At 37.9% G+C, this 15,086-nt stretch overlaps 1 protein-coding gene across 2 annotated transcripts in view; it reads right to left on the bottom strand.

Moving 5' to 3' along the window:
- The window catches only part of NPAS3 (neuronal PAS domain protein 3), a 607,366-nt gene that overhangs the window by 18,715 nt on the left and 573,565 nt on the right, over positions 1 to 15,086 (bottom strand). For both annotated transcript variants that reach the window (XM_042047597.1, XM_042047598.1), the window contains 2 exons: positions 10,127 to 10,320; positions 5,269 to 5,375 (listed from right to left, as the gene is read on the bottom strand). In XM_042047597.1, coding sequence (XP_041903531.1) covers positions 5,269 to 5,375; positions 10,127 to 10,320 — 301 coding nt within the window. The remainder of the gene's footprint in view (positions 1 to 5,268; positions 5,376 to 10,126; positions 10,321 to 15,086) is intronic.

Genomic DNA, 15,086 nt, shown 5'->3' with positions numbered 1-15,086 from the left:
TTCTTATAGCTGTAAATCAAATCCTGAAGAAAGAGGATGATATTTTCTAAGCAATAGCTGACGATAACAGTATCTTTCTTGTCAGAGCCGGGTTTCTGAATTTAGACCTCAATTAGGATTCCAAAATGAAAAAGCACATATTATATACCAATACCAATTGGTATATACTTGTGACAGTGCTCTTGCAAACAATATATTAATTTTGAAATGATGGCACATTATCGTATATTTGCCCAAAAGTATATTCATATACTTCAGAGGTCTTGACTTTTACCCTTCCTTGCTGCTTTCTTAATGACCTTCATTGAACAGTAACATCAAGTACTTGATGTTCAATGAAGACCATTAACTTTTTACAATTAAATAGAAGATTATACTCCTACAGCATATGAAATCCACTCACTCTTATCATGAAATGTACTTCCTAAAAAAGGGCTGCTACAGACTTTTGAATGAAAGCAGTGTCAAAAAGATGGAGGCACATATGCACAACATCATACCCCCGAGAGCAGCAATTGGCCTTGCTGAGCTCTACAGACAGTGCTAAGACCTGATACAACAGTTTTATGAATATGCTTGATTTCTGATGCTGATTAGACATCAAATGTATCCTTCTAGCTTTAAGATCAGGGATATTTTTCACCGATGTCATAAGAACAAGGGCAGTTCTACTCATGCAGGGACTCATGGCTTAGTGAAAGCATACTAACTGCCCTGTGCTTGAGACGCAGTTCAGTCCTGCAATGCTTTTATGTAGTGTTAAGCAAATAGAGAGGATCCCATCACCTTACCCATTCTTACAAGTGGTAAAGTAGAACTGGACCATGAGGGGTCTTTCTAGGGTTTTAGTTCTAGATGCATAACTGTGAAACACAAAACATTCAATTACAACTCTTTCATGCCACATAACCTAATGAAGAGCTCCGTTATGCAGAGCTAGGATTAGAGACTCTATCTGTGCCAGGGTACAGCCAGACCTGTAATTTTTGAGGGTTTGGATTCAAACAAAAGTTGTTGCAGCTTAGCCAGTTTTCTGTGTGTTATCTGAGCCAACAGCTGGGCCATGATGCTGGATATGTACGGGCTGTTAGACTAGAGAACATTTTAACTGTGATCTCTGTGAGAGAGACTTGATCTATGGTAAGTGATATCTGTCATTATTCTACCAGCGATTTTTTCAACAAACATGGTGAAGTTGAACAAATGAGAAGTTTCCCAAGCTTCTGAAACCATGAAGCACTATAAAACAGGAAAGAGCTTAATAAGGTAAATTGTAACACCAAAAAATTGGCTGAGAGATTTGTGACAAAGCATGATCATTAAAAGTTTGAATGAAACAGGATAGAAACAACTGCCATAAACTTCTATTTCTGTTTGGAAAAAAATTATGTTTCAATAACTTATGTTATCATCCCATGTATTATGGTGTTGCTATAAATGCAGGTGTATGCACAGTTAGAGTCATTCCAAAGGCATCAAGGTATAACTAACATAAATCTCTTAATAGAAATTTTGACCCCTTTGAACCTAATGGAATTTTTGCTATTTACTTCATTTGGCTTGGAATTTTAGTCCATATAAAATTGCTTTTTTAGGGCATAACCCCCATGTCCATTAAAGCCAACAAAAGATTTTCCACTGACCATAACTGACCTTTCATTAGGGCAGTAGTTCCTTTACAAAAGCCTGTTGTCACTGCTATAGTCTTGCAGACCTTCTTCACAATTATACTTGCTATGGTCACATTCCTGAAACTGCTTTTGTCTTCTTTTATCTGAGATAGAGTTAACAAGGCCTGTTTTTCTAAGTTTCTAATGGGCTGCTATGATCTGAAGCCATCAACAGCCCTCTTGATTTTTTTTTCTTGTGTGATTTTGTACAATGTTTTCTTCTTTGCTTGTTTTCCTCTTTGATGTCTTTGAATATCTTGGATATTCTTGGAGAAGGCAGGATGCAGTGGTCTTATTTATTCCTTATGATATGTTGTCAGTAAATGGGCAGAATAGCATTTTTATTTGCATTTCTTTTACCCTTAAATCTACAATTGCAATTTGGGTTTCTTCTTGTTTTAATCACTAAAAATTATTTTATGTCCTGTAGAAATAAACCAAGATTTTTGGCTGCAATCTCCATCAAACACAACTTTTCACTTTGCTGCTTTCTCAAGTCCTGCTTTGTTTTCTCACTAGTGCTTTCTATCCATTACTTTAGTTTCCAGCTCCTCTTCAAAATGTTGCACAATACTGCTTTTTTTTGGTTAGTTTGGTTTTTTCCATTGAGATCTCAAGCAATTATTTCCTATGTTGTACTGGTGAATATCCTGCATTCTCTGTTTTGCGGAACCAGTTCTACCGGATTTTACCTTCCACAGCCAGTGTTTGTCAGTTCATGAATTTTAGCTCTAATTTTATTTTTACAAAACCAGGAGGATTTTCTCTTTCCTAGTTTGATTTGAATTTAATTTTCTAGGATTGACAAGTTGCTATGAAGTATTTCTGGGTTTTATAATTTTTTTCTCTTGGTTTCTATACAGTTTTTTTTTGTCAAATGCTAGAAACCTGAACATCTCTCTGGGCAAAGATATGAACCACTTCGGCTTCTGCAGAACTTACAGTTGGCAGATGTACTTCCCCAGTTATTCCCAAGACTAATTTAAACTTGAAGATCTTTCATAAAGAGCATGAGTTTGAACACGAAAAGACAAATGCAAAGTCCTGTATCTGGGATGGACTGATTCCCTGCTATGTTACAGGCTGGGGACTGACTGGCTGGGTTGTTGCTTTGTGAAAAGGGACCTTGGGAGTCCTGGTGGACACGATGCTAAGCATGAATCAGCAGGGCTGTAGTAAAAAGTGTACAGCCAGTAGAGCACAGAAAGCCATTATCCTCCTTCACTCATCAGTCTTTAAATTGCATCTGGAATCTAATTTTAGGCTCCTACTATAGGAAATATATTGATAAACTTCAGTGAGCTCAGTAGAGGTCTGTCAAGACACCCAGGGGCTGGTGTACTTGCTCTGCGAGGAAAGGCTGTGGAACTGGGCTTGTTCAGCCTGAAGACGAGGTGACTTCAGGGGAACCTAGCAGCATATGTGCAAGCAGGATACTGCAAAGATGGAGCCATGAGCTGCACAATCAAAACAGGGAAATTCCAACTGGATAGGAAGAAAAAAACCCCAAGCCACTGTGAGGATAACTGACACTTATTAAGATAATTGGAACAGTTCCTCAGAGAAGTTGTGGAGAATCTGAAGTTTTTCAACATAAACTAGATAAAGTGCTAAAAATTTTGCTTTGAATTAGGGTTGATCCTGTTTTGAGCATCAGGTGAAACTAGATGATATCCCAGAGTTCCTTCCAACCTAAATGATTCTATGAGCACCTTGATCCTATAAGGCAAGGAAACAAATATACATAAAAGGTGTAACCAGCCCTGTCTATTGAACAAAACCAACTAGCCTAGCAAGAATAATTATGTTATAGCCACACAGCCAAGTTTGTGAACCCCACTGTGCTGGATGTTGATAGCGGGAGAAATCTCTGTGTTTGTAAAGTTTGCAATCCAATCAGCTAAGCTGGACATACAGTGAGAGCAGGAACACAGGAAGTTGAAGTGACTTTCTGGAAGTCATTCCAGTCTTCAGGGTCTCCTGAGTCCTTGTCCAGTGCTTATACACTGGACCACACTGCACTCACACTCTCTGCATAGATCTTGAATTTTTCTGAAGATTAATGTTTCATAAAACATATCCTATTTCAGAGAGAAGTGGTCATTCAGAAGATTGAGATCTTTTTCAAACGGGATGTTCATCTATGCCAGGTGGTATGGTAAATCTGAGTCATAAATATCTTTTATTTCCTTGGTCAGATAGTGCAGTGAAAGTGCAACTTGTCATTTTTTGACTTCCAGTTTCAAGAGCACCAAGTAAGTTTCTGAATTTGTTCCTTCATTTCTCAGCAACTGACATATTCTTCTGGATATTAAATGCTCAAAATTTAAATGATACAAAATTATTTTGTTTATTCCTTTGGATAGTTGATTTAATTTTTTCTGCAGAAATACATCTAACCTGATCTTGTGCCAAAAGCACTTCTGAAATCTTTATGCAGCCTAATACTGCTGTTGGCTGCCATATGTTAGCATAGAAGCTGTCCCTATTTTCCTGCTTTCCGGTCAGAGTTATCCTCCTATCTTCCCTTGCAGATCAAGCAAGGTAATTTGGGATGGAACATTTTTTACTGCCTTGTATTGTAGTCATATTGTTTTGTAAAATCTAATTAAATGTGGCTGCATTTGGGCTGCTGCCCTTTTATTAGTAAATGCTAGTAGGACATGATGCAGGGGGAGCAGAGTTATTCAAATTTGTGAGTCTGAATTTAAGAAGCAGTTTGCAGATTGTCTTCTACATTAAGAAAACAGAAAACTCAATCATAAATGCAGTCAGTCACTGAAACTTCCAAAGAATTATCTGGCTTCACTGCAGGCACAGATAAATTGGAGATTACAGGCATAAGTCTTTTTTTGCACAAGGGTAAATCAGGAACCCCATCACTGTAGTCAACAGATCTCAACAAGAAAAGAATTAGGCCCTATGGCTTTTAATAAGAGGAATACAAAGAGTTTAATTACAAGAAATCAAGCTGAACCTCCCTTCCCCCATACACAGACATTGCACATGTTCTCTGGTAAGGTTTGTCTCTTGCAATGTTTTTGTACTTCTGTTATCCTTAAACTAATCAGATACTACTTGTGTGCATATAAGAGTGACTTGGATGCTGTAAGGATGGGGCCATTTAGGTATTAACACATGGGGTGGTTAAAGCACTAGTAGAGCTGTAGCTCAGTTCTGTATTGAAAAATCTGGTGAAATCCCAATTATGCTGCAGTTTTTGTCCTCCATGTTATGACTCAGAAAACCCCAAAACCCTCAAAGAGGAAGAGTTCCTATCCTGTGCAAGCGAGGGAGTTTCTCATGTAAGCAATACCTCTTTAAGGATTAAAAAAATGCATGTAAATTAACAGCTGCTGGAAACTCTGGTAATGCAAATATAATGCTTTATTGCCACATATGTAAATAATCTTATATGTCTATAAAAAGACTTGAAAATAAATCTTACAAAAATTATGTTTAAGCCATCCTCTATGAAAACCTCTGACAAAAAACAAAGCAGGTGCAAGATGAAGAGCCCAGTTGTGGAATATAAATACTAGTTTAGGAGCAATCAGCTGTTGTCCCAGATTATTTTGACAAAAATGGAAGTACTTACAGTCTAAGTGACTATGTCTGATGCCTTCCACATCTTCAGCATGAATGAAGTGGTAACATCTCTTTCCTACGATATCTACAGGGGTCAGATCCATGTAATCACTAATCCTAAAAAGGAAAAAGAACATACAGACTATAATTCAAGAAAGAAAAGAATAAAAGAATTGTCAAATGACTCAGAAAGTGAAATCTGCTAAAAAGTTTTTTCAGCATTATAGTTATTTGAATGGAATATCTGTACAAATGAGACAAGCCCTTAAAGGAATAAAATAAAGAATTTTTTTTTAAGAAACCTGGAAATTATTTTATCCATTTAACTAAGTGGAAAATTAAATTCTAGTGCATATTCTCTGTGTAGCATAACACCAGGACAATATAATTCCATGAAATTGTAAAGCATTAGTGACAATCCAAAATCCTCATTAAAACACTAAGATGATTCAAGGTTACATAATAAAGTAGAAACATGTTATGTTTATACCAAATGATTAGAGACACATTTCATTTCAACAGATTGGTCTTCTATTGGGTATATTCATAAAAAAGCTCTTCAACCATTTCTTGGCACCAAGTCCAAACTGATATTTCAAGGGATATAATTTAAATGCTGAGACACACAGATGCCTCAGGGTGTTATCTTTTTTAGTCTAATTCTTTTGGGAGCTCAGCTTTCACTCTGGGCCCTTTCAACTGGGACTTTGTTGTTTATTGCACATAGAAACTTTAAAATCTATTCTGCAGACCTTTGTGTGCATGTGTCTCTGTGTGTGTGTCTGTGCGCTTGTGTCTGTGTGCGCGTGCAAACCCTTATCGTGGAGCGTGTCAAGGTGTCAACGTCCTTAAACACAGTACAGAAATTAAAAAGAAAATTGGAAAACTTCTTGCTCACACAAGCATTTGAAACTAGGTCTATTTTCTAGACATAGAATAATTTTTTTAGGGTTTGAAATAATCTGCAATGATTGTGGTACATTCTGTGATAAGATCAGGGAGAGGAAATCCCACCCTGCCAGCCTGAATTGAAAGTGGCAATCTCCAGACAGGCCGCTGTCCTGTGGTCCTGTAAAACATACACATAGGCTTGTGTTTGAGCAGATCAATGGTTTCACTGACTTACAGGGCTGTTAACATGATTGAAATTTAAAGGCAGGTATATGGTACAGTGTTTTGCTGAATTTGCTGAAATTGTGCATACATTTGTAGGCTTGAGGCCTGCTACACAAGACTGTTTCTGCATATCTGAAGGAACTACTGACAACCACTGTCATGGCCAACCAGCTAAACCTCTTCCATGTAGTTATTTCCTTTTGGGCACATATTAGCAGATGTGGTATCACAGTCCACATTAAACTGGCTACTGTGTCTCCAAATGGTCTCCAATCCTTAACAACTGATTCTGAAAACACAGACTGATGATGCACTCTAGCAGCAGTCTCTTCATTTTGCTTTTAGTTATTTGTCACCATCTGAGATGGTTTGTCCTCTGCAGGTGCTTTTCTCACTCCACTGACTAATAAAGAAATCCTAGACTATTTTAGACTATATGGTGAAGCTTAGATGACACAAATCCTAGATTTGCAAAATAGATTAACATACTACGTTTTAGGCAACAAAATTTTACATTTGTATTTTACGCTCTCAAAGAAAAATATTAATTATTAGAAATAGCCAGTGTACTAGCTAACAGATCTTGTCTCAGAGGGAAGCTAACAGCTGGCTAGTTTGTGCACTGAGTGCAGGATTCTGAAGGAGATCTCTTCATTCAGAGGAAAGTAACAAGATGCACCCAAAGACTTGAGTAATGTCACTCCTGCTCACTGCTGTTGCAAGCAGGCAACCACTTGGAAAACTAGGAGTACTATTGATCTCACCCCTGCTGATCCAATGGTCCACTGTGAGCATTCATTTCAGTTAAGTGGCATGGCTTCTGCTCCATACTCCCTGCTGAAACTCCCTGCCAGTAACTCCCCATTGCTCCATAAATAGTGCTTACAGCTTGCCCAGCATGGATCCATTTTTCTCTGTTTTCATCAATGTTGTGCTTGCTTTACTGTGGCACCACAAAGAATTTCATAGCTGCCCGCAAGTGCCAGGAGTCAAGCCCATATATTCCGGATGGGATACTTACCTCCTTTTCTGTAATCCCAGAAGAGAGATCCCAACTTCCCTGACTCAGACAACAGCCTTGGCAAACACCCAGATAATTAATCTGACAGCTTCAATCAGCTGTTCAGTTAATTCTCTCCCATCTTCTATGTTTTTCCATTCCTCCAGTTTTTACAGTCATATTCTGCATTGTTGCTGCTATGAAATCCCAGTTCTGTCAGTCTTATTTCATTTTCCATGACTGGAAATCCCACTGTCTCAGTGAGATCACATTCACCTCCCAGCACTGGCAGAAGTGTTCCTATTATTTGAAATTACTTTTATAAACTATTTTTAACAGATTTTTAACAATGACACAGGGGCTTAAAGTGGAACTATTGCAACACACATTCAAGTACGACCATAAGCATTCTGCATTAGCATGAGATAAAATCCATCACAAACAAGGATAAGGTGCTTTATAATGTTGTCTTCAACCTAAAAAATGAAAAACATTAATAAGCTCAACACTTTCTTCTTGTCTTGCCACAGTTTACCATGTCTTATCAGCCCTTCCTATATGATTACCAATCAGTGCACCTCACCTGATGCATTTTACAGTTTTCAGTGATGCCTTTCTCAGGCATTTGAAAGTTTTATTGCTACATGAATATAAAGGGAAGGTTTGAGAAAAATGTTTAATTAAAAAACCCCCACATATACAATTTAGGGCTCATAAAAATGTCAAACTCGCAGCAGAGAAAGCATAAATCGTTCTAACTTGGCCTAAAAGTTCATATCATACTTGACCTGATGGAACATTCATTTTTCACATCTTTTTGATTCCTGGCTTTTTTTATGGAGGTTGCCAATAAAGGTAACAGTAAGTGGAGGTGATTTTGTTAAAAGGGAGTCCGTTCATTAGGAACTGGATAGATACCAGCAACTAATTTCACAGAGGCCTTTGAAAAACTCTGCAGTGGTAGCAGCTTTCCATTACTACCTGGGTAGGTCACAGTGAAATCAAAGACTTAGGGAAAAGTTTTGTTCTAGATCCTATTCCTAATCCCCAGAGCTCTTTTGCCAGCTGCCAGATTATACAGCATCTGGATGCTCACTGGGTAGAGTCTCAGGCAAAAAGCCCAAAGTTTACTGCCATTATCCACTTTCTCTGTGACCTTGTGCAAGCAGCTTTCTATGAAGCAGTTTTTCCAAGCTTAAAAACAAGAATAGTATATTGACTTTTAGATAATGCTTTGGAAGTGTAGATGAAGTGTTCTGTCTAATAGTCAAGTAATATTATTAAAAAAGTACTGCAGCAGTGCACTAATGTGGCAGCCAAGACAACCTCATAACTGAAATTCAAGATTATTTTAAATTGTTTAAGATCTTGATTCAACAAAACAGTTGAGCTTATCCTTTTTTATAAAAGTTTATATTGATATTTACAGTGCTATCCTGATCATAGGTATTCCATTATGATTGAGCAATTATGATTGCTCATATCACAGAGTTTCCACTGACCTTATAATATGCCATGATTGCTCTCACAAGAAAAGCTTACAGTAGTCACCTTGTTTCTTCCACTTTTTGATCATAATTCCCCTTCACAAAACTTCTTTTGGCTGCATTACCTTCCTTCTTCACTTCCAAACTTTTCCCCATACCTCAGACTTTCATTAATGGACCCAAACTTATTACTCGTAATTTCCTTCTCAAATATTTTCACTCTGCTCTAAATATCTATTCCCTGGATTATACTTTTATTTTTCAGGGCTCTGAGGTTTTAATGGTCTTGATCAGCCCCTCTGCTTCCCAGGCCTTCCCCCATCCCACCCACAGCCCAGACCCCCATGGCAGCCCCTGCCAGTGTCCAGCTCCCCACAGCCCTGCCTGGCTGTGGGCCCTCCTGACCCGACCCCAGCCCACTCCACTACCTGTCCTCAGGGAAATGCCCAATGCCCGGGGCTGGAGCTCCCCCTGTGCCCCGCCAGCTGCCCTGCTCCCCTCTGGGGTAGTGGGATGGGCCCTGGCTGCCATGTCCTGCCCTGACAGGTTGCCACAGGGAGCCCCTGGTGCTACTGGCACCCAACCCCCAGGGAGCAGGCAGCTGAATTTAAATCCTCTCTTTCACCTTCTGAGATCACTCGTCACTATCACATCAAACGTAGCCCCCCCCACCCAACGCTTCATCACCTGTTCCCATTTCACTGCTGTCTTTCCCAGTATGCCCTCAACCAATTTTATTCTACAGTTTTCCCACCTCTAACTGCAACAGATCCCACCTCTCTAGCCTACTATCTAGGCCATCTGTGCTTCTGTTCCATTAAACACTGAGCATGATATGCTGTAATCTGCAAATTAGTTCAAAAATGGAAAACTTTAAAACTTCAGACAGAAAAACTTGTGGAGGGGAGGATGGAGGAGCATAAGGACAGGCATACAGGTCAGACCAACGTCTGTCTAGTCCCAAATCTTGCCTCTGAGAGGGACAGTGAAAGATTGTAAAAAGCAGAGAAAGCTTAGAGGAATATTTCCTGGTGTATCTTCTCCTATTCCAGCAAGACATCCTGAAAATTACAGTTTTTTATTTACCTTTATCCTCTAAGAATGTAATGAAAATGAAGGTGGTGATGATGAGAGTGAATTCAATGCTCTCATACAACACCAAGATCACATCTCAAGAGTCAAAAATTTCAAAACTTCTTGCCAAGCCCATGCAACATAGAATACACACAACTAAAACAAAGAAATAAAGGATCTAAAGGCTGTACCTATTTTCACAGTAAATGATATTGAGGTCCATATTCACACGAGTGACAAACATGTGGCAGTCAATCCTGACTTCATTAATTGTAGGAGGTGGCAAAGCATGAGCAACGACAACAAGTCCCATGATTTGGCTGGGTACTGTCCGTCCGTGTGACAGTGATACTCTCAGACGTAACCGGCCTGTTATATGAATCACCTGGAAAATAAAAACAATAAAATAACCCCAGTGAATTCTGAATGCAACTGTGATGTCAGTTTCTTTTAAAGGATAGCATTACTATTCCCTACAGATCACTTAACACGGCCTAAAATTGTACTAAGTAACTGCCAGTATCATTGTTAAGCTTCTTAATATTGGCTGCCAATGTGCCCTGTATGTCCTCATGGCAAAAAGAACATAACAGGCAAATGCTTCACATTCATCACATAAAAACCTAAGAACTTCTGTGGTGTTGATTTTTGCTGTGGTGCTTGTTACACAAAGAAAGAAAACAACAACAAAGTAGAAATTCAACAAAAGAGAGAGTGGGATAAAACTAAAATAATGAAGCTGGAATTTAATAAAATAACCACTCTATAACATTTGGAAATTGGATACGACACAAGAAAGACCAACAGTTTTGACACAATGGGTTTAATTGAATTTTTAGTCACCTACACCATGGAGACACTCTTTGCCACCTTGAATTTCTTCTTTGTGGCTGGCAATTTGAGAAGCAACGGCCTACAGGTGATCTATGAGCTCAGGTGCAGGATGGTCTTCCTGCATCCACAGAAAAGCATTTAAAGAGTTGGTAGAGATGTAATGCCTTTGCCTAGTGCACTAGGCATGTATGGAGAGCTCTGGGGGTGGTAGTTTTCTTCCATATGCACAAGATAATACCAGAATTTGCTCAGATCCAATAGCATTCATAAGAACTGCAGCCCTGTTCTAAGAATGCTGCCTGAAATGGAGTAAACTGAAACTCTGGGAACAGAGTAATTCACCACTTCCAGTTCCACTCCTTCAGGAGGTCTGTGGATAAATAAAAAGGCTGTTTTACCCTGTAAAAGAATATAAATACAGCATATTGCAACAAAAATGGAAACTGCAGTTCCTGTGCTCATGGATAAAAGAGGCATAAGAATTGGCAGTTGCAGGCTCTCACAGATTTTTCATCCTCAGAATGTGTTACAACATCAACATTGAGAGAAGACTTCCAGGAGATGAGAGCCCCTTTCTCTGCAGACTCGCTACCCAGAGGTCAACAGAGATGTTGGTTGATATCAGGGGCACAGGAGGAGGTGACAGAAGTGGGGTGTAGTAATAAATGCACTGATAGTCATCTCACAAAGATAGAAGACAAACTTTACTTCTGATCTGAGATTGATGATAGAAAGTGAGAGAGAAGAAAATTTTTCATTTTTAAAACTGCAAAGCACGAAGTGCATCCAAATTCAAATCTAATTCATGTAAGCAGGTCTGTAGTCTAAGACTTGGAGTTTGTTTCTTTTTTTCTAATGTAATCATTGAAACATCTTTCACCACTGTTTTACATTTCAAGCCTAGCCAGTGTGGTGAATCTGAATGGGGAAAGTGATTAGCTGTGTGTATGGACATTTCAGTTACAGGTTTCTGACCACCCATGCTTAAAGTAACTATTGCCTAAACTCACACTTAATGCACCTTTCAAGGGCAAACTATTCTATGAATATCTGAAAAAGTTCCTAAAGGCAAAGATGCAAAACCACCATTTCAGACCCACTTAATTATTTATTTTTCTTAAGACCTCATTAACTAATGAAGAAATAACTAAAAGAAATAGGATTAACTTCACAGGAGGGGCAGTAATATTATATTTTGCTCCTTCTAGCTAGGCTTGCATATACATCAGCTTTTTATCATTATCTGTCTCTTTTTATCATGCAGTTTCAGCTTACTGCAAAACTTAAATCTGTAGATGCTTGGAAAAATGCTGATGGATAACTGGTAAAAATGTGAAAATTTATCTTAGCACTGAAAGTGCTATGCAAAACTATCATTTTCCTGTTGTTTTTTCATAAGGGTCCTTATGCTAATATGTTTGAAGTTGGCACTAACACTTCAGGGAATTTTTAAGCTATATCATATTTATCCCTTCTTTGTGTTTTTCTAAACCTTCATGTCATTTGCAGCTAAATATCAACATGATTTGTTTTTGAACAACTCTCTATTCAGGCAGTACCTCACTTTTTTTCTGATTCTTCATCTGAAATACACTTCAGATTTAGTATTGCCCAAGTGACAGTTCCAAACCTGCTAGAACCACCATATATTAACATTGTTGAATTTCAAGAGAGTATGCTTCCAGATTGAAATTATTTAGCTTGTTCCTAACTCTACCATGGATCAAAACATGTCCTGAATTCCCATATGAATTCAAATTTTAGGGGTCAGCACTCAATTGCATTCTGATTCTGTACACTGGGAAATGTACAGCAAACTGCCCATCAGTTCCAGTGCCTGTGTGCCTCTAAAGAAACTGTATTTCCATGCCTGAAATCCCTTTCTATGACAACATTAGTCAAATGCACCAAGTGGGAAAACCTAATCGGTAGTAAAAAACAATTCTAACTGTCATGACCTTGTCTATATTGTGAGTATTGCCACTTTTAACACTGGTTCATTTGAACCGGGATTAGGGGTGATAGGAATTATAGGGTCAATTATCTCCCGTGGCTAAAATTAATCTCTTTATAATTCAATCCCACAGCACTAGTCTATCATATCCTAAAGCAGTATTATGACTTTAATGAAGCTAAATTGCAGCAATAAACTGTTTTATGGAGGACAATACTTGGCTCCAGAAGTAAATATTTAATAAAAATTTGCTAGGAATACTGAAAATAAAAAGTAAATGCAGCTCTTCTGTGCAGTTTTCTTTATAAATGCTTCCTTCTGAAAAGTAAGTCCTAGTCAATCTTTATCTTCTTTCTAATAATGCCATACCAATAGACAGGCACATTTAGGTGTCACAGCAAGAGAAGGCAGTGATACTGTGTTCTGTCCACTACAAAAAGGTGGATGGATACTATACTCCTGATCACAGGATCATCAGAAACTTTGTATGCCAACAGCTGTACAGATTTCCCCATAATTTCTTCATCTACCTTCTAAATTAAATTAATAAGACTTCTTTTTTACTCTGCTGGGATCTGGACTGGGTTAACCAGAGATTTTTTTGCTTACAAACTGTTTATTAGTAGGTGCTATGATTCTATGATTCATTCTATAAAAGCACAGAGAAATCTCATGATTGAAACACACCATGCGACCTGATCGAGGATTTTGCTTAGGCCATTCTGATCTATATTATTGCTTGTAGTGTAACCTTGGATAGACAGGTAGGTGAAGAAAAAAACATTTTGTAAAAATAAAACTTTTAACACTGGGAAATGAAAATAACACATATACTGCTGTAAAGATGTAATGTTGAAGCAAAACAAATTCTGTAAAAATCTTCTGTACCACTTAATTGCTTTGTTTAAAAAAAAAAAAATTAAATCAACTTTGCCTGACACTCTGATATTGGAAAAAAATTATTTGGCTTTTATTTTTAGCTGATTAGAAAACGGATTTGCAAAATATTGTAAGTACATGTAAACACAGTTTAAGAGTGTGGGAGTGTTAACAAGCCACACTGGTTGGACAAATATATATTTCTTTTCCCTGCCATATGCTCTCTTTAGTCATCTGTTAGTGATATGCACTTAGACGTGCTCTACTAATGTCTACTCATTATAAACAAGCACATCACAAAGACCTTGATAAAACCTTCCCTCTGTCAATACTTAAGGAAAGTAAAGCCCAGCAATCGAAAAACACATCTGGAACCTGCTCTTCATCCTTTAAAGCTAAATCTCACCTCTGAAGATGGAAATACTTTCTTTGTCAAAAGACATCTTTAAATATTACATCCATTTTTTTCACATACATGTGATGTCAGAGTAAGGACATGCATTACCAGAGGCTATAAAAACCTGCAAGCATGAAAAATCTGTGAATTTCACCTTTCAGATGTCTCTGTGTGCTTCAAAACTTAAACTTCAATTTGAAATAAATTTCTAAACTGCTTCGTTTGTTCTCTGTGTAAATGACTATGCCAATTTATTGTGTGTGTGAAACCACAGCACTGGCAGAAGTTGTCCCTCCAGCTCACTTAATGAGACACTATATTTGAAGTCTTAAAATTATTGCTTAGAATCAATTTTTTAGAAAACAGTCACATACAAAAACATCCTAATGTAGTTTGTGCACCTAGGTACTTGTTTAGCTATTTTATAAACAACTCTCACACACATTTATCCCCCTTTACACAAACAACTGTGTTTCTGAAGGATATGTGTATATATATATATTTGCTTTGGTCTCTCAAAAATGTTATTTTATACTTCCAAAATCAACACAATTTTATACGTCCAAAATCTTTAAAACACAACCAATTTAAACCAATAAAGTCCAAAGAGATATCTTACAAACTATACCCATTTTCTCCCATTATTCTTTCAAAGAATTGTGTGGTCCTTCACTCACTGATACACATACATGCTTCTCAAAACCTGTCTGTGACACCAGTGAGACAAATGTTTGAGCACTCTGCAAGGTAAAGAGCTCCTATATGGTTTCAGGTGATTCCTAAAGTAAGAGTGAACATTTGGAAACAGGCTTTCCTCTGGACTATTAAAAGAAAACAGAGTCCAGTGTCACATCAGGAATTTACACAATGACATCTCGGAGCAGTTCCTCTTCTGACAAAAATATAACCATGTCTATCAACCTAAAATTCAGCATAGATTTCTTTATCTACCACACTTCTCTTCTTTCCTGCCTGTGTCCCACTGCAGTTACTACAACATTTCTACTTGCTTATGTTTTCTCAGGGTCAGAAGTTTGTTTCTGTGGTTCCACAGCCCTATTCTCACTGAGATCAAAGCCTGCTCTCC

The sequence above is a fragment of the Corvus kubaryi genome, unplaced genomic scaffold (genome assembly GCF_017639235.1).
Source record: "Corvus kubaryi isolate FWS band 111438036 unplaced genomic scaffold, C.kubaryi_AGA036_p1.0 66, whole genome shotgun sequence".
NCBI lineage: Eukaryota > Metazoa > Chordata > Aves > Passeriformes > Corvidae > Corvus > Corvus kubaryi.
The sequence above is the reverse complement of the archived record's forward strand: the minus strand, read 5'-3'. Positions and strand labels throughout refer to the sequence as shown.